At 37.4% G+C, this 22,598-nt stretch overlaps 1 protein-coding gene and 1 gene segment (V, D, J or C); both read left to right on the forward strand.

Moving 5' to 3' along the window:
- Window positions 1-22,598, forward strand: part of LOC128098744 (T-cell receptor beta-1 chain C region-like) — a 431,175-nt gene that overhangs the window by 256,079 nt on the left and 152,498 nt on the right.
- LOC128098748 (anionic trypsin-2-like) lies at window positions 18,053-21,366 on the forward strand. Its single transcript, XM_052720143.1, has 5 exons — window positions 18,053-18,090; window positions 19,120-19,275; window positions 20,203-20,456; window positions 20,812-20,948; window positions 21,217-21,366. Exons 1-5 carry the CDS (start codon window positions 18,053-18,055, stop codon window positions 21,364-21,366), a joined length of 735 nt encoding a protein of 244 aa, XP_052576103.1.

The raw sequence follows: 22,598 nt of genomic DNA on the forward strand, positions 1-22,598 counted from the left end.
ATACAGTCTGGTATGCAGTCATATCCTGAATAATCTATGTGCTCCTTTTTTTTTTGAGAAGATAATCCAGGCTCTTTGCAGCATTCATATCCAGATGTTATTTGATCTGAAAACTTGTGAATAGATAACCAAGAATGACACAGCCAGAAAGAGCAATTCACTGTCAAGAGCATATTTCTGAGTTCATGATATTCATGTTCCTTTGCTTTGATCCGTGTCCAGCAGCATAGAAATACCTTATGACAGGTGGATACATGGGTCTGTTTAGTGGATGATTGTGCCCAGTGTTCTGGAATCATCATTGTAGTCCAGTTCACATATGATTCTGAAAGGCAGTGGTGAAGGGAAGCCCTCTGGCGGCCAATTCTCTGTCCCATGAATTCAGTTGCTCACATTTCACAGGAGAGATGGCCTATGTTCAACTTTCTTTCACATTTTTATTTAGTCTTTTTATCTTTCCAATCCTGCTTTTCTACTTTTGGTATTTTATTTCTGCCTCAACCTGCTCAATTCTTCTTCTTTTCTTAAAAAGTTATTATTTTGTTGTTTTTTTTTATAGCAGAATAGGATTCCATTGTGCACATGTAACACATTTTCATTACCTGATCAATTTCTTTAGAATCATTGATCGATTTGTTTATTCACACCTCTACTCCAAATCACCAATTGTCATTTCAGCTACCTCTAAATTAAATTAATCTTAATTTCTAGGAAATCTACTTGGGTAGTTTAGGAATATGAGTGACCAATTTAAAATGCTTGATGACATGTTCTTCTGCCTTCATGTGCACTGATGCTTTAGAACACTGTGGTTTGTGTGCTTGTGTGAGTTTTGTTTGTTTAACTGATGGGAATGTTGTCAGTCTATCTTCCTCTTTTAATATTTTTGAATTGTTTTATTTATTTAAAGGTATTAAACATCCATTTGGAACTTTCTATGGTGATGATGATAAGGAGGAGGAGGAGGAAGAAGAAGATGATTATGTCATTTTGTGCCTGTTATTCTGGCTTAAAGAATCTGCTGATTTTCACCCAGGTGGGTTATTATTTTGTGCATTATGTGAGTAGATATTTTGAATCACCCTCGAGAATTCTTTATATATTGGACTAACAAAGTTTTATTCAGGTGATACTTATGCTGTCTCTTCCAAATACTTGAGGGTTTTAAAGACCCAATAGCATTTTACCTATACTTTTTATTATGTTTCCTGGTCATAGAAAGGTCTGTGCCTCAAATCTCAAATAATATACAATAACTATATTTTAAGTATAAAATGGATTATATACATTATATATATGTTATATATAATACATACAAAACACTGTCATCATGATTATGCAGAGGAATTTTTCTAAATATTAACTCTAAATTATGGCCAATTATAATTCTCCTTGCCAATATTCTGTTTCTGAAACTTCCTGGCTTGTCCTCTCATTTTGTGTGCAGCTCTTCCTACATCCTATCCACGAAGGAAGAGTCTCTTCCAGCCTCTGGTCCCACACAAGGTCTGGCAGGTGTTCTTCTGCCTTCATGTGCACTGATGCTTTAGAACACTGTGGTTTGTGTGCTTGTGTGAGTTTTGTTTGTTTAACTGATGGGAATGTTGTCAGTCTATCTTCCTGTTTTACACTATCATTTCTTAATAAAACAGATTTCATTTCTTCCTATGTCAATGGTCTATTGCTCCATGAAATATATTTTCATATTCAGAGGGTTCTGATTGTTCACACTTGTTTGACCTCAAACTGATCATTTTTTCCCCAACCCAAAGGTACTAAAGTGAACAGATACAGACACAGAGAATAAGGACAAATTCGCAGCATCTACATGGCAGCTCACAACTGTCTTCAATTCCAGTTCCAAGGGTTCTGATTCCCTCTTCTGACCTCTGAAGATACTGCATACACACATGTGATGCTCATATATGCACACAGATGAAGCATCCATATACATAATTTTAATTTAATTTATAAATTTTGACTCACACAGCTTTAAAGTTGCTTCTTAAACTTTGTTTGGTTTACCAAAGAAATCGTTCAGATGAATTTCATTTTAAAGTTTGGTCCTAGGAATATTTCAATTTCCTCCATTATTTCATCAAAGACCATGTGGCCATCCAAACATTCTTTATTAAATTTCTATGTATTCATATTGTGTTACTTTTTCATTGTTTCTGGTGTTATTCTGTTCTGAAAGAATAGAGGAGACTTTTTATTTGTGAAGATTAGTGTTATAGCATAAGATGTGATGTATTTTGGTGTAAGTTTCAGGCGTTGTTGAACAGAATGTATGTTCTTTCGGTGGAAAGTTCATCAATGTCACTTACATCTACTTAGTCTATGTAGCACTTGATCTTTGAAGTGTAAAATATCTACTGGAACAGCAAAGGCATTAAGAGAATGGGATGCTGTAACCACTCAGCTTCACTGTATCTGGTCCTGTTTGTTCTTTTATACACAATAGATACTTTTATATGAAGTTAAATTCACAAATGTTAAGTGTGTTTATCTTTACAATTGCTTTATATTTGGGGTGTATTATTCATTTTATTAATATGTAGTGATGTAATTTATCTATTCTGATAAAATTTTCATTGATGTCTACTTTGAAGGTATATGTGTAACTATTTCTGCTTCTTTCCAGTGTCCACTACTTTATACACACTTTTCCATCCTTTCACTTCTAGTTTCTGATTGTCTTTTCCAGTTAGGTGTGTTTCTTCCATACAAATACAAATTGCCATCCTACATCTTTGAAGTGAATAGTTAAGACTATTTACCCTATGGGCTATTATTAATGAGTATTGATGATTCTTATGATTTTGTTGTATTGCTCCCTGGAGAAATCTTGTAATGATCCCAGTCTTGTAAAATATGTTCCTTTACCAAATTCATCTTAAAAGTTTGCTTGTTTACTGAGTTGAGTTTGTGTTTGATTTACTTACTAATTTGTTCACTTCTCAACTAACACTACCTCCTGTAAATTTTATTTTGCCTTAAATCTCCTGTTTGTGAGTTTCTTCATCTGTGAAAAAGATTTTCTTAAATATTTTCTGAAATGGTAGAGCAGTAATAATGTATCACTCGTTTTGTCTGTGATTATATTGCAAAGTCTTGTCTCTTCACAAAATTGAAGGGATAGCCTTGCTGGATATAGTAGTATTAGTTGGCAGGTATTTCCTTTTAGTGCTGGAAAATCGCTATTATCTGTGTTTTAGAATTTAGGGTTTCTGCCGATTGACCAGAGATAAAGTTTCTGTATTTCGGAAATTCCTTATTACTATGTAAAATATTCTTTCTTTCATTTGTACTCTTAATATTTTTGACTAGAATGTGAAAGGAGTGTTTATTTTGTAATGCCTTTTGTAGTTGAATGTCTATTTAGTTTGTAGGTTTGGAAAATTTTAGCGATAAATCCACAAAATATGTTATCTTTTACTTTGGTTAGTATCTCAAAATCCAAGGTACCCCTGTGTATCCTAAATTTTGTCTTTTGATCATGCCCCAAGTTCCTGAATCTTGTGGTCATAATTTCTGTTTTCATGTCCTTCATTTCTGTCTGGATGGATGTTTTCCTTATCCTTGGGCTCAGAACCTTATTGTTTGTTTGTTTGTTTTCTTTCTTGATTCATCTTCATTGTTAGTCTCTCTTTTCACAGTGCTTCTATTAAGTTTTTTAAGTTGTCCCAATCCAAAATATCTTAGCCACATTTGGATCATAATTTCCTTGCTGAACCTGCTACCTAAGTTTATGAAACAAATATCTTACTTCACCCATTTTTTTTGTTTTTTCAATTTTCTTTGAGCTCACCACTAATTTTAAAAATGAAAATATTTGAAGTCTTCATCCATATTTAAATCATTTGAATTGAATGGAATTTAGTTATTGAGGTGTTGAAAACTTTTAGAGTTATTATATTCTTCTTGCCTTTTACATATAATTTGAGTTTTTACATTGTTATTTATTTGAATGCTATATTGTATATCTTGTTCTTATTTTTTTTTTCCTGAGGTATTCCTAATGGGAATAGTGCTCTTGGTGTTCAGATCACCACTACTCCTCAGAGGAGATGAAGCCACCACCAGTAACAAAAACAGTCAACAACAACCAGACACTCAACTGGAGATGTCAACTCCAACATCAGTGTTTGAAAATAAAGTAACTATGATAGTTATTTAAAATCATAGAGTTACACATAAAGAGAATGAAATTCTTTATATTTAAGCAATTAAATGGAAGATAACCTGGTAAAAGGGAAAATGCAGAAGAAAACAAGGAGTAGAAAGGTAGCTGGGATAAACATAAGAAGTGACAATGTTGCTGGAGAGAGGGCTTATCAGTTAAGTGTGCTTGATGTTCTTGCAGAGGACCTATGTTCAGTTTCTAGCACCCACATTGGCAGCTCACAACTGTTGGTGAAATTATTAAGGCCACTCCACATAGTTAAAAGGAAGATTTATTTAGTGGGTAACTTACAAATGAAGGGATAGGTAGGTCGTGGGGTCTGGGGAAGGTGTATCGCAGTCCAGCGGTGTTCTCTGGAGCTCTGCTCGGTCCACCTCCACCGTCCAGGGTCCTGGAACCGAGAGAGAGCTGACCCATCCAGATCTCGGGTCTCCAGGTCCTCCCTTGGCGCCACCTTGTAGGCGTGACAGTTGCCAAAGCCTCAATGGGGGTTGGAACTTCCAGATCAAAGCTGGAATGGATACCCACTACACACAACTACCTGTAATTCCAGTTTCAGGCAATCTGATGCCCTCTTCTGGCTTCTGTGGGCACTTGCTTTCCAGAATGACAGCATAATTCATACATGCACAAACATACACATAATCAAAGAGTAATTTTTTTTTTGACACAAGGTTTCTCTGTGTAATTTTGGTGCCTGTCCAGAATCTCGAAGAAGAGGCTGGCCTTGAACTCACAGAGATCTGCCTGGCTCTGCCTCCCAAGTGCTGGGATTAAAGGCGTGTGCCACAACTGCCCAGCAAAAAGCAAAAATTTTTAAAAGAAGTAATACTGAAGGAGAATACAATAAGTACAGAGAAGGAGAAAACCATGAAAATGAACTATATCTTTCTTATTGGAAAAAGGATAGATCTATCTTCTCAAGCTTGACATTTACAGTTTACCTTGTCAGGGGAAAGGGGGCAAGTGGTTATATCCACTACATCCAAATAAACTAAACCAGAAAGGATTGTTTGAAGACTGACCTTCATCTCATCTTCCCAGCCAGAATGAATGCATGTAGAGGAGCCACCCACAAATTGCTCCCACCAAGTCAGCCTAATTAATGCACACCTATTTCAATATCTCCTCCCACCACAGGATCTAAGGCATGTTTTGTGAGAGACATTTTCAAGCAGCAGTTGTTTTCATTGATATCTGTGGCACTCTGAGAATGTTCAAAGTATTCAAGCCACGGCTGTTGTGTAGGATGAGGCTTTGATTGATCCTCATAAGGCCTGGACTCAGAGTTCTCTGCCCTAGCATCTCCCTCCTAACTTGTACTAACACAAAGATGAGTTCTAGTCACTCAACCCAGTTCAAGATTTAGTTCCACTGATGTGCTATCCTTAGCTTATCTCATTGGCCTGGTAGCACTTTTCACTCAAGAAGATATAATGATTCTGTTATTTAGAAATCAAGTATGTCCCAGTGTCCTGTGTTCATACTGATTCTCAAGATGTTCCCATGATTAGCTGGAGAAGGTGGGTGACATTGAGGGATTTAGATTTTAAAAACATGTCCTAGCCACTCTGCCGCTGAGAGGTTTTACTGCATGTCATCTCCTAAGGCTAAATATACCCATGCAAACATGAGCAACCTGTGCAGTGCCAATACATTATTATACCACCTGTCTATTTGGTGGTATACAGATCTCTCACATTAAACATCAGTTTGGTAAAGTGCAGCTTGATACAATAAGTTCCTTTTTCAACATTAGAAACAATCCTTCATTAGAGAAATTGATTTATAATAAAGTTGATTCTCTTTGTATTTGTTATTTTAATTACATGCATTCCAGATTATTAAAATGAGAAATATTGAAATTATCCAGTTGCAATAAAATCAGATCACATGATATAATTATTTGGAATTTGTTCTGTTAACCTAGTAATATTTCTTAAAATTATTGCATTCCAATGTTACTTTTACATTTATGAATATACTTTACTGTATTGAGCACCATAGTCATATCTTCATGTTTTCATAAGCAAAGCCAATGAAAGGGTAATTATTCACATGCTGGATGACAGAATTATTTTATAGAAAAGTGAGTGTATGTGTTGGTATGTTTTTATTAAATACTCACGATAGAATAAGGAAGCCTTCTTTAATCCTTCCTTTTCTTAGTTACTTCTTTTTTTGTTTGTTTGTTTTAAGACAAGGTTCCTCTGTGTAGTCCTGGCTGTCCTGGAACTTGCTTTGTAGACCAAGCTGGCCTTAAACTCACTGAGATCCGCCTGCTTCTACCTCCCAAGTGCTGGGATTAAAAGAGTGTGCTACTACTGCCCGGCTGTTACTTCTTATACAAGTGTTTATTGTACTATTGTCTCCCCAAAGACTATTTCCCTATCCACACACCCTGAAAACCACATCATGTTGATGTTTTACCCTGCATTAAGAATGCCTAATCACTATTTTTAAAACAAAGTATGTACAGTTAGATAGACAGATAGATGATATATAGAATTAGTTATACTTAATTATTTTCTGACTTCAGTCACATATGAATATATAAGTTCAATGAAAACAAGACCCTATTTTGTTCACTTTAAGCACAGAAGCCCGGAAATACACCAGGAATTCAGTAAATATTTGTTAAGTAAATATAACTTAAGTATGTGGTGGTATTTTACTTGTACTGAAATGTGATTTTAATTGTATGTTAATAAATAAAGTTGTCTGGGGGTCAGAGCTATTAGAGCCATAGCAAGTGCGTGGCGGCGGTGGCACACGCCTTTAAGGACCTAGAGGGCGGTACATTCAGGCAGTGACGAGGCAGTCACATGTTTGGGTTTACAACCAATGAGAAGGCAGAACAGGAAGACTTTAAAGACGTTCACACAGGAAGTAGGTCCTTTTCGGAGAGCTCTCTTGGCTGAAGAGGATCGCTGAAGCAGGAAGGGTGAGGCTCTTAGCTCTGACCTCTTGGCTTTCTTCTCTGAATCGGCTCTGTGTTTCTTATTTAATAAGACGGTTGGATACATCTACATAAGTAAAGTGAAAATTTATCAAGCAGTGGTAGATTTCCTCACATAAAAAACTTTACACATTCTTCTGAAGTTAGGTAGTCTAAGCCAATAGGATATTAGACAGGCATGGGGACATAGCTGCAAACCCAGCATTAGCACCCAGGAGCTGAGGCAGGAGAATTGTAAATATGAGTATACTAGGCACTGTTAGAGACTCTGTTTCCAAATAAACAAAAATTAGCAAGGTTGTTCTCAAAGGGAAGTTCTAAAAAGTATTTATTTGAGCAAAACTAAGTATTTGATTAAGAGTAACAATTGTGTATTTCCTCTCAGCTGGCTTTCCCAAGATTGTGAAACAGAGCAGATGTTATGGGTTTGGACAGGCAAAGCCAGATCCAGCTCAAACACAATGATTTTAATGCACAAGATTTTCTTGTTGGCACTGTACTACTGCAGGTGGACAATTCTTCTATGGGGCTTGCAAATCTTTACACCTAGATGAGATGAATAAACCAGCTCTCTGTCCTCCAAATGTATGGCAGTCTATACATCTTATGAACAAAGCTGCTAACTGGTTGAATTTAACCCCAAATTTTACTGGGTGATATAATCAGAATATAATATATTGGATTTTTCCAGTTACTCTTCAGTAGTCTCAATTCATCTAAGCAGTTCCAACAAGCCAGAAAGTGAGTAGAAAGAGTGACTGTTGTATAAAGATGAACATTCACCCTTTCATTATACCATACAGTCAATCTTTAATAATCAGAACGCTGTAATTATTAATCCTTTTCATTCACCTCTCTATGATGAATGGTGCCTGACTAATGAGTAAAAAAAAAATGCAAATAGTATCTCCTCAATATGAAACTTTCACATTGGTTTTGAGTTCAAGGTGGGAAACAGGAAGCAGAGGAAGGTGGCATGAGGGTGTTATAGTCCCTTTTATCACTGTGACTGAACACCTAACATGAGTTACTTAAAAAAGGGAAATATTTATTTTGGATCACAGATCCAGAATTTTCATTTGTCAGTCTCTAGTTCTGTTGCTTCTGTGCCTTTGGCAAGTCTGAACCTCCTTTAGGAGCTTGGGTGAGGTATTTCATAGTCAAACCATAATCTTCCAACCCAGGGCCTTCAATGACTATGCTTTATCATTCAAAGGCATTCAATGAATTTCAAAGTATCCTAACTTCTACAATGTTTCAAACTCCCAGGACAGATATCTCTTCTGAGACTCAAGACATTTTTTTTTTCTATAAGACCTAATACAGCAAAAAAACTAAAAGTATGTACTTCCCACACATAAAATCACATTGTATACATTCTCATTATAAGAAGATAGTGGGGAAGGAATGTGATAAATCAAGAACAAGCTCTAGAAAGCCAAATAGTAAATCTAGCTCCAAGGTCAAGCATTTGGGCCTATTTGGGCATGAAGTCAACTGTGCACTCCAAAAGGCTTGGATAGCCCATTCATTCTGGTTAAACCCCATGTGACCTCTCTGTTGGTCAAGCTCTGATCACTTCCTCCAGCTTTCCTTAGATGCTGCTCTGTATTCATGGCATCTGCAGCTTGCTAGGGTCTTGACTGTGTCAGCTTCACTCTTACAGCATCACACATTACCTTCTGATAAGTTACACACCATAGACTCTGACAATGGTACCCATTGTGAGATCTCTCTGGTCTTCTTTTAGAAGTTTTGTTGGAAGCTTCCTTGAAACTGTGAATGAACTTTCCTGGAAAGAAGGAACATGTGACAATGACTATTTTACAGGATAATTAACTAGTTAGAATTCAAAGATGTGGCATTGTTGGGATGCTGAAGTTCAAAGCCCAATTACAATTAATTTTGGACTATCTTTTAAGAGTCGTTCCTTCCCCACCTTGTGACAATGAGTAAACCTTTTGAAGTGTACTAACTAAGCAGTCTGCTTGCTTCCAACAACTCAGAAGTTAAGAATGTCATCAGAGCATCTAAGGCTTATAGCTGAGGTTTCTGGAATTAACTGTAACCCACTACATTGAAGTTTCAGCAACATATTTGAAAAGAGCCTTGACTTATGGCTTTCTTTGATCTTAAAATAAAAAAAAAATCAAGAAATAGTTACCACGTTGGAAGATGGAATTTGGCTGACTGAATCTGTGATCTGAACCATGGTCACTCATAGCTGGCTCTAGAATAAGCTATAAACTGTCATTTATCTCTTTGACATAAAGTCCTTATTTTCATTCTGTTAGTTAATTTGTTTGTTTGTTTGATTGATTGATTGTTTTTTGTTTTTTTTGCTTTTTGTTTTTTTTGTTTTTGTTTTTTTTTGGTTAGTTGCATTAACATCAATGGGACCTAAATGTGGACTCCCCAGAATGAATGAATCACTTCCTGCTAGGAGAGTCGCTGAAATCAGAGGCAGGCACTAGCCAGACTGTTGGTGTGCAGCTGCCCTCTGACATGTGTTTTTAGTTACTTCTGGATTTTAACTCTCCCCTGATTTGACCAACCATTTGTTTATTCTGAGCTTGTTTCAGAGAATTATGGTAATTCCTCAAGCGGTTGATTATTACATCATGGAGCTATATCTCTATCCCTTACATCTATATCTTCTAGGGCAGTGGTTCTCAATCTGTGGGTCAAAACTCCCCTTGCAAACCTCTATCACCAAAGATATTTGCATTGTAATTCATAAAAGAAGTGAAATTACAGTTACGAAATAGCAATGAAAACAATTTTATGGTTAGGGTCACCACAACATGAGAAATTGTGTTAAAGTGTCACAGCATTAGGAAGGTGAGAACCACTAGGGCCTCCTAGGATCAATTATAATAAATAAATCATCTGACTGTAGTAGTCTGGGATGCCAAATTTTCCTTTCAAGACTTAAAATAGATCTTTTCTTTGAAAGTTTTAATTGGGAAGTCTACTGCTAGTCTGATGGGCCTGCCTTTCTATGTGACTTGGTGTTTCTGTTTTGCTACCTTTAACACACTTTCCTTTTCCTATTTATCTAGTGTTTCGTTATAATATGATGAGTCAAGATTCTTTCCCCATCTTGTCTGTTTTATGAACTGTATGCCTCCTGTATCTGTTGTATTTGCTTAACTCTGAGAAATATTGTGAATCTTCTGAAAAAAATTTTTAGGTATTTTATTTTTTATCTTTTCTTAAATTAGAAACTTCTTATTCATTTTACATACCAATCACAGATCCCCCTCTTTCCTCCTCCCCCCTTCAGCATCCCCCCTCAATCTACCCCCTATGCCTTTAGATAGAGATTCTTTTTCTATGACCAATAACCTCTACATTTGATCCTTTCCTAGCAAATCGTAGGAGATTTCACATTTCTCCTTCTTTTACTTTTGTCCTTGTTGGATTTTTCTATTTCCTCTACTTTGTTTTTAAGCCCAGCCATTCTCTTCTCTCCTTGATCGATTCTGTTAATGAGACTTTCCATGGAGCTTTGTATTTGATTATGCTTTTTTTTTCCTTTCCAGAATTTCAGGTTTGATTTTCTTCAATATTTCTATCTCTTTTTCAATTCTGCCTTTATTATCTTAAATCACTTTCCTCTCTCTATTCAGCTGTTCATATTCCTATTGAGAGACTTATTTTCTTCTTGGACTTCTTTGAAATTACTTATAACCATTTTAATCATTCTTCTGAGTTCTCTGTCTGGGATTTCATCTAACTTAATTCTTACTGGATGCCATTACTGCAGGGTTAATTTTTGATGAATCATGTTTTTCCTTTTCCTTATATTACATAATTGGGATGTACATATCTGGAGTTATTTCATTGCTTGATTTATTGCTTGCTTGCATTATTTATTTATTTATTTATCTATTTTTATTTATTTATTTATTTACTTATTTACTTATTTATTTATTTATTTAATGTTCTTTCAGCTGAAGTGTTTGCAGTATTAATGTGTGGCCTAGTTGTGGTAGAATTGAGATATATACAAAATAAATTATATTATTTTGGGTGGAGACTGGAGGGATATCTCACCAATTAAGAGCACTGGCTGTTCTTCCAGAAGACCCAAATTCCATTCCCAGCACTCACATGGTAGCTTAAAACCATCTGCAACTCCAGTTCCAGGGGCTCCAGCACTCTCTTCTGGCCTCCCTGAAACCAGGGAAGCACATTGTACACACAGGTACATGCATACATGCAAACAAAATACCCATACACATAAAATAATAAAATATTTTTCTTAGTAATTAGCATATAAAAATTTTTTTATTAAGAATTTTTTTTCATTCATTTTACACACCAATCAAAGATCCCCCTATTCCCTCCTCCTGTCCCCCCAGCCTCCCCTGCCAACCCACTCTGTACTCCCACTCACAAGAAGGCAAGGCCTCCCATGGGGAGGCACATTCAGTAGAGGCAAGTCCCAGTCCTTCCCCCTGCCACAAGGCTGCACACAAGGTGTCCCATCATAGGTAGTGGGCTCCACAAAGCCAGCTCATGCACCAGGGATGGATTCTGATCCTACCACCAGGGGGCCTCCCAAGCAGATCAAGCTACACAACTGTCTCACCATGCAAAGGGCCTAGTCCAGTCCCATGTAGGTTCCACAGCCATTGATCCAACTTCCCGTGAGTTCCCTCTAGTTTGGTTTGGTCGTCCCTGCGTGTTTCCCCATCATGATCCTGATGCACTTGCTCATAGAATCCCTCTTTTTTCTCTTTGACTGGACTCAGAATAGACCCTATTGTAATTTAAGTCATTTTGTAAATATCTAGACTCTGTATATGATAGAAAATTGGAGTATTTGTTTTTGTGAGTCTGGCATAATTTTGTAATATGACAATTTCCAGTTTGACTAATTTTCTTGCAAATGATATAATTACATTGCTTTTATGATTGAGTAACACTTTGGTGTGTATATACACCACATTCCCTTTATTCATCTATTGATTGTAACCTTGGCTATTGTGAAAACTACCATAGTAAGCAGTAGGTATTCCAGCACATCAATGTCTGCTGACTATGCTTTAATCAGGCATATACCTATTATTAATATCGTAGGAATATATGGTAGATCTATTTTTAATTTTTTGAGAAATATCTATATTGATTTCCATAATGGCTGTACTAGTTTATACTCTCTCAGCACCAGTGCTTAATGATAGCCCCGATAATCCTTACCAGGGTTAGAATTTTTTTATTTATTGATGACAAGCAATCTGACTGAGGTAACACAGAATTCTAATGAATCTTTTATTTGTCTTTTATTTTTGGCTAAGGATGTTGAGGTTTTCCATGTATTTATTGGTCATTTGTACTTCCATCATTTAAGAAATTCTCTTCAGTGTCCATACTTAATTTGATAATTTGGGTTGTAGTGAATTATTTTTTAGATTTATTTAATCAATCTTACATGTTAATCTTCTCTAAGAAATGTAGTTTTTTTCTCATCCCACAGGCTAGTCCTTTTCAAGCGTTTACTTTGTTGTGCAGAAATGTTTAATTTCATGCAGTTCCATTTAGCTGTCCTTGCTATTAATTCCTCGGTTATTGAATCTGATAATCACTGGAATCAAAATATCAAAATACTGTAGATAGTCCTTGTGGATGCCTATGTACCAACATGCTTTCTCTGTTTTCATCTAGAAGTTTCAAAGTGTCTTAAGTTAATGTCTTTGAACCATTTTTAATTTTTTTATCAAGGGTGAGAGATGGAGATCTATATTTATTCCTTTCTTTGTGTATATTCTTTTCCTTTTCTTTTTGAAAACTTCATGTGTCATCACTCCCTCCTCCTCCCCTCAACTCTACTATAACTTAGAAATCCATGATCTCTTTTTAAATTATATATGTACACATACATGTATGTATGTATATGTGTTTGCTGGTATATATGAAAACATGTACAAGCAACCTATCAAGTCAATTTAGCATTATTCATATGTACATGTGTCCTTGGTTGACCATTTGGAACTAGAAAAATCAGGGAGAACCTTGTCCATGTAGGAAGCTGCTTATTTGTCTCTCCATAGCCTTTGACTACTTATAGTTCTTTATCCAGATATTGAACCACATGGAATTTCACCAATCTATGTTGGCATGTCAACTGATGTTGTCATAATGCTGATTTTTCTCAGGCAACAATGTGGTTGACATTACATGGGTGCATTTTCCATGTCATGCCTAGAGGACATTATCTAGCAGCAGATGTCTGAGCTTTGGGATTTTCTGATTTTTCTGTTCCTTTTAGGTATACTTTTCCCAGCACTATTTCTGGAGGAAGTTATCTTTTCTAAGGAGTGTGTTTTGGGCACTTTTGTAATGATCAGGTAGTTGTAGCTATGTGGGTGTATTTATAAGTCTTCTAGTCTATTAAATTTATCTACATATCTAGGTTTTGTTGGTACTAGCGTGTTTTTTGTTACGATGACTGTGTATCACGACTTGGATGGGTACTGTAATGCTACCTGTTTTTTTCTTTCTACTCAGGATTACTTTGACCATTCAGGTTGGTATGTATTTTAGTTTTGTTTCATCTAGTTCTTTGAAGGATAGCCTTAGAATTGTGATGGAGATTAAATTGACTGTGCCAATCAACTTTGGTAATACAATTTTTCTAAGATTACTTTCTTTAATGTTCTATCATTTTTATTATAGATTTTTTTTTTACCTTCATGAATAGATATCACTAGTTTTTGTGGATATTTTTGTATATGAGTGTTTTATCCTGATTTCTTTCTCATCAAGTTTGTTTATTGCTTTATGAAAAGGCTACTGATATTTGCGTATTGATTTTATCATGATACTTGGTGCTGTTTATCATGTCCATGAAATTACTGCCGAGGTCTTTCAGTGTTTAATAGGTATTGTATCATATCACCTACAAAAAAGCAATAATTTTACTCTTTACTTTGTTGTTTCTATCCATTGAGCATCCTGGACAGCACTAGTTGGACTTAGTGAGTTATCAGAAAAAGCATAAAGTTGGGGGAGAGACAGGCTGTGGGGAATAAAGTGTTATAAGGGAGAAATGTGGTTAAATGTGATCATATTTCTTTTTGAATAAATCTATGAAATCTCAAGAATAAGGAAAAGATTATTTGCTTTTAATTATTTTTGAGATTATAATATAACTACAACATTTCTCCTTCCCCTTTCTTCTTAAAATTCATGGTCTCTGCTTTCATCGTTATATGTGGCTATATACATACATATGTATATTCCTGAGTATATTCTGATCAGTCTGTATAATCTTACTTGTATGTATGTTTTCAGGGCTTGCCATTTGGCACTGGTCAACCAATTAGTGTGCTCTTTCTTAGGGAAGATGACTTCTTCCACTTTTAGCTTTCCTCGGGTGCTTATAGTTCTTGGTGTAGGTTTGAGTCCTCACTGTTTTGTTTTGTTTTCCCATCTACTATGGCATGTCTACTAGTGTAGCACTTGTTCAGCTCACCTTTGGGCAATCATGGTGGTAAGACATTATGGGCATAGCTACTGACATTACTGGGGGGAAAAAGTACACAACAAAATTCCCTCATCTTCTGACTTGTAGATTTTTCCTTCCTCACTTCTGCAATGCTCTCCGAGCCTTAGGTGTGAGACTGTTTTATAGATACACTGTTTTGTGGATCCACTGTGACTGGGCTTCACGGTTCTGCATGTTGATTGATTTTTGTGGTTTTCTGTAGTGATCATTATCTGTCGCAAAGAGAATTTTTCTTGAAGACTATACTTATCTGTGGACATAGGGAGAAAATGTATTCTTAATCTGTTTACTCAACTACAGGGAAACCAGAAACACTCCGTTCTGAAGCAACTAATGGGATACAAACTCAGTTTTCAGAGGAAGGGGTTCAGGTATCATCTCTACATTTCTTTCCCAAGCAGCTATGAAGAAGTCAGTTCTCTTCAGAGATGCAGATTCTTCATATCTGAAAATGTGCTAATAGAATCTGTTACATGCCTCTTTCCTGAGTCGGGCGCAAGTATGGTTCAAGAGCAAGGCAACCAGAATGCTCCTGTCAGAGTGTACCAGTCTAGAGTCTGACTACCGTGCTCGATTTTACACTAGATGTTGCATAAACTTAAAAACCTCATTTCCACTCTGTAAAGCCCACTTGATCATCTAGAAATGTAGAATGATAGAATAAATATGAGGTGTTCATAAAAACTATAACCTGGAGTGTGAAATACACAACAGAGAAATGAACCACTATTTTCCAAATTGAAATGCAGTCATTTGACAGGCCGAGCACTGTGGGACTAGAAGGTTGTTTTAGAGAAAGACACAAAGCAATTTGGATGGTAGGATGAATAGTATCAGGAATAGCACAGACTTTCAAATGGAGTATAAACAGCTGGTTTGGCAAATCTACCCTACTCACCTCAGTCCAGAGTATGAGGTAATAGTCAGGTAATAGTCATGATCGACAGTATTCTTCTTAACCTATGATTCCTGATAGCATGGAGAAAATTGATTTCAGGTGATAAATATTAGCGCAAAATATTAAATGGTTAACTTCAAGCTTTAGCTACAGAACACTGCTGTGCCATGCTCTTCAATATTTATAGATAGGGTTATAGTGAAAACAATCAATGTTAACATCCCTGTGGCTAAAATGATTTTCCATATGCATTAGGGATAATCCCCTTATGGGCCACCTAGCTAGTAAATACTGGAATGTGAAAATATTGTAACAAATATCCAACTTTTTCTTTCAATGCACTAGTCTTATAAATACTTCAAGCAAGAAAGTACAACAGCAACATATTAATTACAATACGGAGAAATTTCTTACTATCCAAGCTAACCATAATATCATAATACTCTGTCAGATGGCTCTGAGCATTATGGTACATGTGTCTCTGTGTTAGACATGGCACAGGTGGGGTGAGGGGTTATGGTAAAGTAAGGCTCTGAGACACAGTGATATGTAAATATAAATTTTGTGTTCACACTCTGCCAAGGGTAAACGTGGCAGGAGGAGCCAGATGTTTAATTCATCTCCTAGGGACCTCCAGTGTGCTTGACAGTAGCCTTCTACATGCCACTTGTGACAAATTTGGTACTTCACAAGAGTATGCATATCTTCTTGGAGCCTTGAGACCTCATGCCAATTTTAGATAGTTTCTTGCAAATACATGAATCCATGTGAGTCAATGTACCTTCCTTATTAATTAGAGACAATTCCTTTCTTCATACTTCACCATAAAACAGTTTTTAAAAGGTAAGTGAGGCTCCATGCATAAGAAATGTAGTGCATGACTCTTGCGTGAAACGTCTTGAAGAACTGTGAGGCATTTTAGAAATAGAATAGTACTCCACTTAATCAGGACTCCATGAGCCATTTAATAATATTCAGAGGTAAGAGCTCTGAGTACCAACTCTGTTGTGTAGCTGAGCCAGTCATGCCAAGGATGGGCACAAAAGCTATTTAACAGGTCTCACATGGTGGTTTTCCCAGGTCATTCTGGTACCCACTTCCTTCACCATCTTCCATGTTCACGTGAAAAAACCAATCACAAGATTCTCAACTCAGATTTTTCCACTCTGCTCAGCAACTCTAGAACTTTTATTTTCTACAGTTTGGAAAATTCACTCATGAACTTTCCTTGTTCTTGTCCCTCAACAACACTGACATCAGACTAATAAGAAAGTAACTAGATCCTATAACACAGTTCCTCAAGTTATATGCTAAAATTACATATAATCTCACATATCATTTTTCAGTACACTTCTTCTGGGTACGTTAGGTATTAATAAATTTCAAGACTGGGCCTTAGCGGTTTTGTTAGAACTCATTCATGGAACTTCTACAGGAATGTTTACTTTGAATTATGTCTATTATAATTCTGTCACTGAAAGAAAGTGTATAGAATATCAGAATCCTCCTATATTTTTAATATTGATTCCTGTTCATGACTCCTAGTCAATGTAGTAATCTCTCTACTGAAGGCAATTATCTGAACAGAAATCAGACTGACCATTGTTCAAGGACTTCCACAGAGCTGATGTAAAATATGGACTTCTATCTCAAACTGCCTGCATCTAAAAGATAGGGAAGTATTAATCTTTAATGCAGATTGCTAATACACCCATGAAGATGCTGAAACTGGATCCATAAAAGCATGAACAATGAGAGTCAGGGCTTATGACAGAGAGGAAAGGAGAATGCAGTATTGATCTATCTCTGAAACACATCTGAGAAAGTTCCTATTCAAACTCCATCCCTCACATTTCAAAGCACTTGCTGTGTATGAGCCCTGTTAGAAAGGAGAGTCGAGTGAACGTACAGAGCATGTCTAATTCTCCCTTCATCATGTTGCTTCATACTCTAATTCTGATTACCAAAGCCCTTAGATATGACCTTTCTATATGATGAATTATTCTAGAAATGAGAATCATCAGCTCACAGTTATTAAATCCAGATACAATATTTTTCTTCTCATGGGGTTCTAGGTCCCTCAATATTCACCTATCTACCAATACCAGGGCTTCCTTAAAATAAATAAAAAAGATTCCATGAAGTCAGGAATGTATCTTGGCCCATGACCATTCTCTACCACCTACTCTTTATATCATCCTAAGAAGGGCCAGCTGCAGAGAAGGTCTACATTTCTACTGTTTTTACAACCCAGCCTCCTTTCAAGAATCAGCTGCTCTCCTTCTCTACACTAAGAAGAAAAGTTTCCTTATCACATGTTCCTCACCTACCCACAGAGTGGACAAATAGAGCAGAGATAATGTAAGACCTGGGAAGGGGAACTCACAGGTGTGCTTGTATAGGGACAGTGGGGGCCCTCCCCTCAATACCTCCTCCTCCCTCTAGCAGGATATAAATGCAGGCTCTCCCCAAATGCTCACTACCTTCGGCTACATGAGTGCACTCTTTTTTGTGGCCCTTGTTGGAGTTGCTCCTGAGTTCCATGCCTCAACCCAGGTCCTGCTCTTCTTCTCCTAGAGGCCATGAACCCCACCACTAAAGCTGCTACGTTACCCTGTCTGCACTCCTATGTACTCTATTTTCCCACAGAGCTCTGTTTCTAAACTTTCTGGCTTCTCTGTAAGCTTGACATTTCCTACCCCTTCTACTCTCATTTATTATGTGATCAAAGAGGCTAGAAATTGAAGGCATGTGGAGGTTCCATGAAATGAACCAGAAGGCCTCCGGCTTAAGCCCAAGAGCTTGAAACTGTCTCAGCCATGGCTGTTTTTACAGACAAACACTCCCAATTTGAAATGTTCAAAACTCCATTATACTGGGAATTAATGTCTTAAAATTCTAACTCTATGTGTCTGGAACAGTCACTTTGTATTAGAAATGATATTTCTGAGATATATATATATATATATATATATATATATATATATATATATATACACACATAATATATGCCTATATACATATATATGACATAAACATGCAATCAAGGTTAAAAATCAATTATCTTGGGCAATAACATTCCCTCCTGTATCCTACATAAGGACTGCTCTCTATTTTGACCTTAATATACAGACTTGAGCTGTAAAAGCATGTGAGTACATTGAGCTCTACAAACCTAGGATATTTTCCAAGATAGTTCCAACTATGCTAATCCCCTTAAACTCTGTTAGTCACAGGGTGTCAATGAATGATAAACATGAGATCAAAGCAAGTAGTGGATCAGACAGCCATCCCTGTTCCCTGTTCCTGTATGCTGAGAGCACCATTGCCCTGTCCCTTGTACCCCATCAGAATACTGTCACCTGCAGAGTATCTTTCTACTGTCCCACAGTGCTCTGTATTATGGAAAACCACAACCCATCTTATGCCCACTGTTACATTTTTGTCTTCGATTATTGTACTTGATAAGGATACCTAATTAGCTTAAGGCTGGCACAGGACTGGGGGCTCCAGTTTCCAGCACCCTGATGAACTGTCTTCTCTCTTCTTCTCTCTACTCAAGTTGCTTTCCCTTTTGACGATAAGATCGTTGGAGGATACACCTGCCAGAAGGATTCTGTCCCCTACCAGGTGTCCCTGAACTCTGGCTACCACTTCTGCGGAGGCTCCCTCACCAATGATCAATGGGTGGTGTCTGCAGCTCACTGCTATAAGAAGTAAGTGATGGGTGCTGGCTTTTCAGAACACACTTTTGGTGTTTCCAAGGGGATAGGATTAGATCAGGCATCAGCTGGGGTTTTCAGGTGAATGGGAAAAGTCAGAGAAGAGATTGCTGACTGCAACTTCTTTCCTGAGTTTGGAGAGAATAAGGATACAGAATGGGAAGGCCTTCACACTGCAGAAACATCCAAAATAAATCAAGGATATGGATAACAAAAGCAAGGAAAGTTGATTTTAGGGTTGAAGGAACCAACATGAATCACACAAAGACTTTCACATAGTTACACTAAGTCCTGTAACAGGGAGATAAACAAAGTTTTCAAGAGTGTGGACAATCTGTAAGCTTTTTTAAACTTCCTATTTTAATTCATTACACTATATTGAGAAAACCAAGTGTCAGTTTCTGTACGAGAGGTTGTCTCACCTAAATATGCATCTGAATCATCTAGATTCTAATTCAGAAAGCTAAAATTCACAGCAAGATTTAAGATGACACAGCTGAATGGACAAAGCTATTTTCATTTGTTTGTTCATTTGTTTTCTATGAAATAGGCTTTCTTTGTGCAGCCCTGACTGTCCTAGAACTCTCTCTGTAGCCCAGGCAGAAGATTTAGTGTAGTTTATACTTTGCAAAGGCACAGAGGAAGAATGAAGATACAGGAGCTGGCTTGCACCCAAAGGGGAGCAGTAGGTTGATGAGTAGTCTCCAGCTGCAGTCCTTCACCTCAGTCATATTACCTGTCTTTGAAGCAGAAAGGAATTGGGTCTCCCAGTGGTACTTGCACACCGCATGTCTGCTACATCTGTGATGTTTAACTAGGCCTCCTGCCCATTCCAAACTTATTCAGCAAAAAGAGTTTAATAACTCTGGACTATTTGAGGTAATGGAGAGGAAGTGTCTAGCATGCCTCTCTTTCCAACAGCCGCATCCAAGTGAGGTTGGGAGAGCACAACATCAACATCCTTGAGGGCAATGAGCACTTTGTCACTGTTTCCAAGATCATCAAGCACCCCGACTTTGATGTGAAAACCCTGGAAAATGACATCATGCTGATCAAGCTCTCTTCCCCTGTGACCCTCAATGCCCGAGTGGCCACTGTGGCCCTGCCCACCTACTGTGCACCTGCTGGCACTCAGTGCCTCATCTCTGGCTGGGGTGATACCTTGAGCTTTGGCGGTAAGACACTCCATCTACTTTCTCTACAGCTTTCCAGAGCTAAATTAGTTTCTAAACTTAAGACATTGGCTTATAATCGGCAAGTACATTGCCACAATCCAGTACACACAGGGTTCCATGGTGAGTAGAAGAGAAATTTATTCACTGAATGATATGGTTCCCAGAATGTAAACAGGGTAGATACAGAATGTGCTATTATTACTTCCAGGAAGGACATCAATAATGACTATTCTAGAATCAAAGTTACTTACTGGGTCTTAGTATCTTAAAGAATGCTCCAAGGCTCACCTAGTGGATAATACTGGGATGTTGATCAATAGCCTGGTCAGAATCACATTTTTTTTTTTCATCATAGTGAACCACCCAGACCTACTCCAGTGCCTGGATGCCCCACTGCTGCCTCAGATTGACTGTGAAACCTCCTACCCTGGAAGGATCACTAATAACATGGTCTGTGCTGGCTTCCTTGAGGGAGGCAAAGATTCATGCCAGGTATAATTGGCTCCCTTCTCAAATAAATACCTTGTTTCCCCAGGAGTGGGAGTGGAATGCCCAGGTGTATGGGTCGTGATGTTTCCTGCAGTGGTTCCATGGGAAAGTGAAAAGGTCTGTTCCGGGTGTCGTCTCAACACTTTAGTGAGAATAGAGGATAGGATAACAAATGGAGACACAGGGAGCCTAGCACGGCATCTTCAGCTCAGAAGAATGTGGTCCTTCTCATACATGCCCCTTCCTTAATCACTGTCTTCCTCCATCCCAGGGTGACTCTGGTGGCCCTGTGGTCTGCAATGGAGAGCTCCAGGGCATTGTCTCCTGGGGTTATGGCTGTGCCCTGAAGGACAACCCTGGTGTGTACACCAGGGTCTGCAACTATGTGGACTGGATTGCGAATACCATTGCTGATAACTAAGAATTCTTAATCCCTCTGAAGTCACTAAGTCAATAAAGTGAATTCCTTTCTTTCTGTGTCTTGGTCTGACCTCTTTATCCTCTTGTGAGAAATTCATACCCATTTGGGGTCATCTTTCTCTATCCTTGAGAAGTCGAGAGCATCCTACACCTCTGAACATGTTGCATCTAATAGTAGGTCAACAGCATTGTAAAGGAAAAGAAACACGTAAGTTAAATGGTAGAAGAAATACATGTTTCCTTTTCTTTCAGAAAATCAGGTACCAGAATGTAGATGTTTAAAAATCTGCCTTAATTTTATTTTGCATTTATGTGTGATTTCTAAATGAACACATACATGAACACATTCATATTTAAGCAATAAATATCATGTATTTTAAATGAGAGTTTTCCTATTTGATTGCAAGGTATCCTGAAGGCGTTAACATATTCACCATCATGGATGGTAAGATTCTTACCCATAATGATTATTGTGGGAACATTTTGTCCTCAGAAAACTTACCTAGGGCATGTTCATATGTCCACAGGAATAGCTTCCCCCATATCTATTCCTCATATGCCTGTAACATTTCCTTCCATTTATCCTTAATCAGACAATATGTATGCACAATTCTGAGAATTACATAGACATTTTCACACTTAGGTTATAGAGTAATTATTATTGGGGGTGGTAAAGCTAAAAAACATATGTACTGAGGGTATTGGCTTATAGCACCCTTTACCAAGTGGGTAATAAATAGGGGTGTGCCTCCGTATTTCCTTTGTGCTCACTATCCTGCTTTCCATTTGCTTCTGCAGCAACTCTGCTAAATATGAGGACAATTGTGCAGCATACACATTGTCTGCATAGATGCTGGGAAGCAGTATGGCAAAGAAAATCAGCTCAGGCAATACACACCCAAGCATAAAACTTTTTCTCTTTCCTTATCGCTAGATATAACCTTAAACAAGCTCAATCATTTCTCTGCATGCAACATTATAACCTATGAAATCATAATTGTTTTGTTTTTGAGACAACGTATTACTCTGTGTCTCAGGTTGCCCTTGAACTTTCAGTGGTCCCTCTGCCCAACTTTCCATGTGCTGGAGATATGAACCACCATGTCTAACTCTAATAAAGATTCCTATTAACTTAAATTTATTTTTTCACAGAAATAAGAAAAGAATTAAAATTTAGATCCATAAGGAGGAAGGGTTAATTTTCTCGGAGTCACCTTTTTATATGTTACTGAT

Source organism: Peromyscus californicus, unplaced genomic scaffold (assembly GCF_007827085.1).
Source record: "Peromyscus californicus insignis strain IS unplaced genomic scaffold, ASM782708v3 Scaffold_6__1_contigs__length_162567912, whole genome shotgun sequence".
NCBI classification, from domain to species: Eukaryota; Metazoa; Chordata; class Mammalia; order Rodentia; family Cricetidae; genus Peromyscus; species Peromyscus californicus.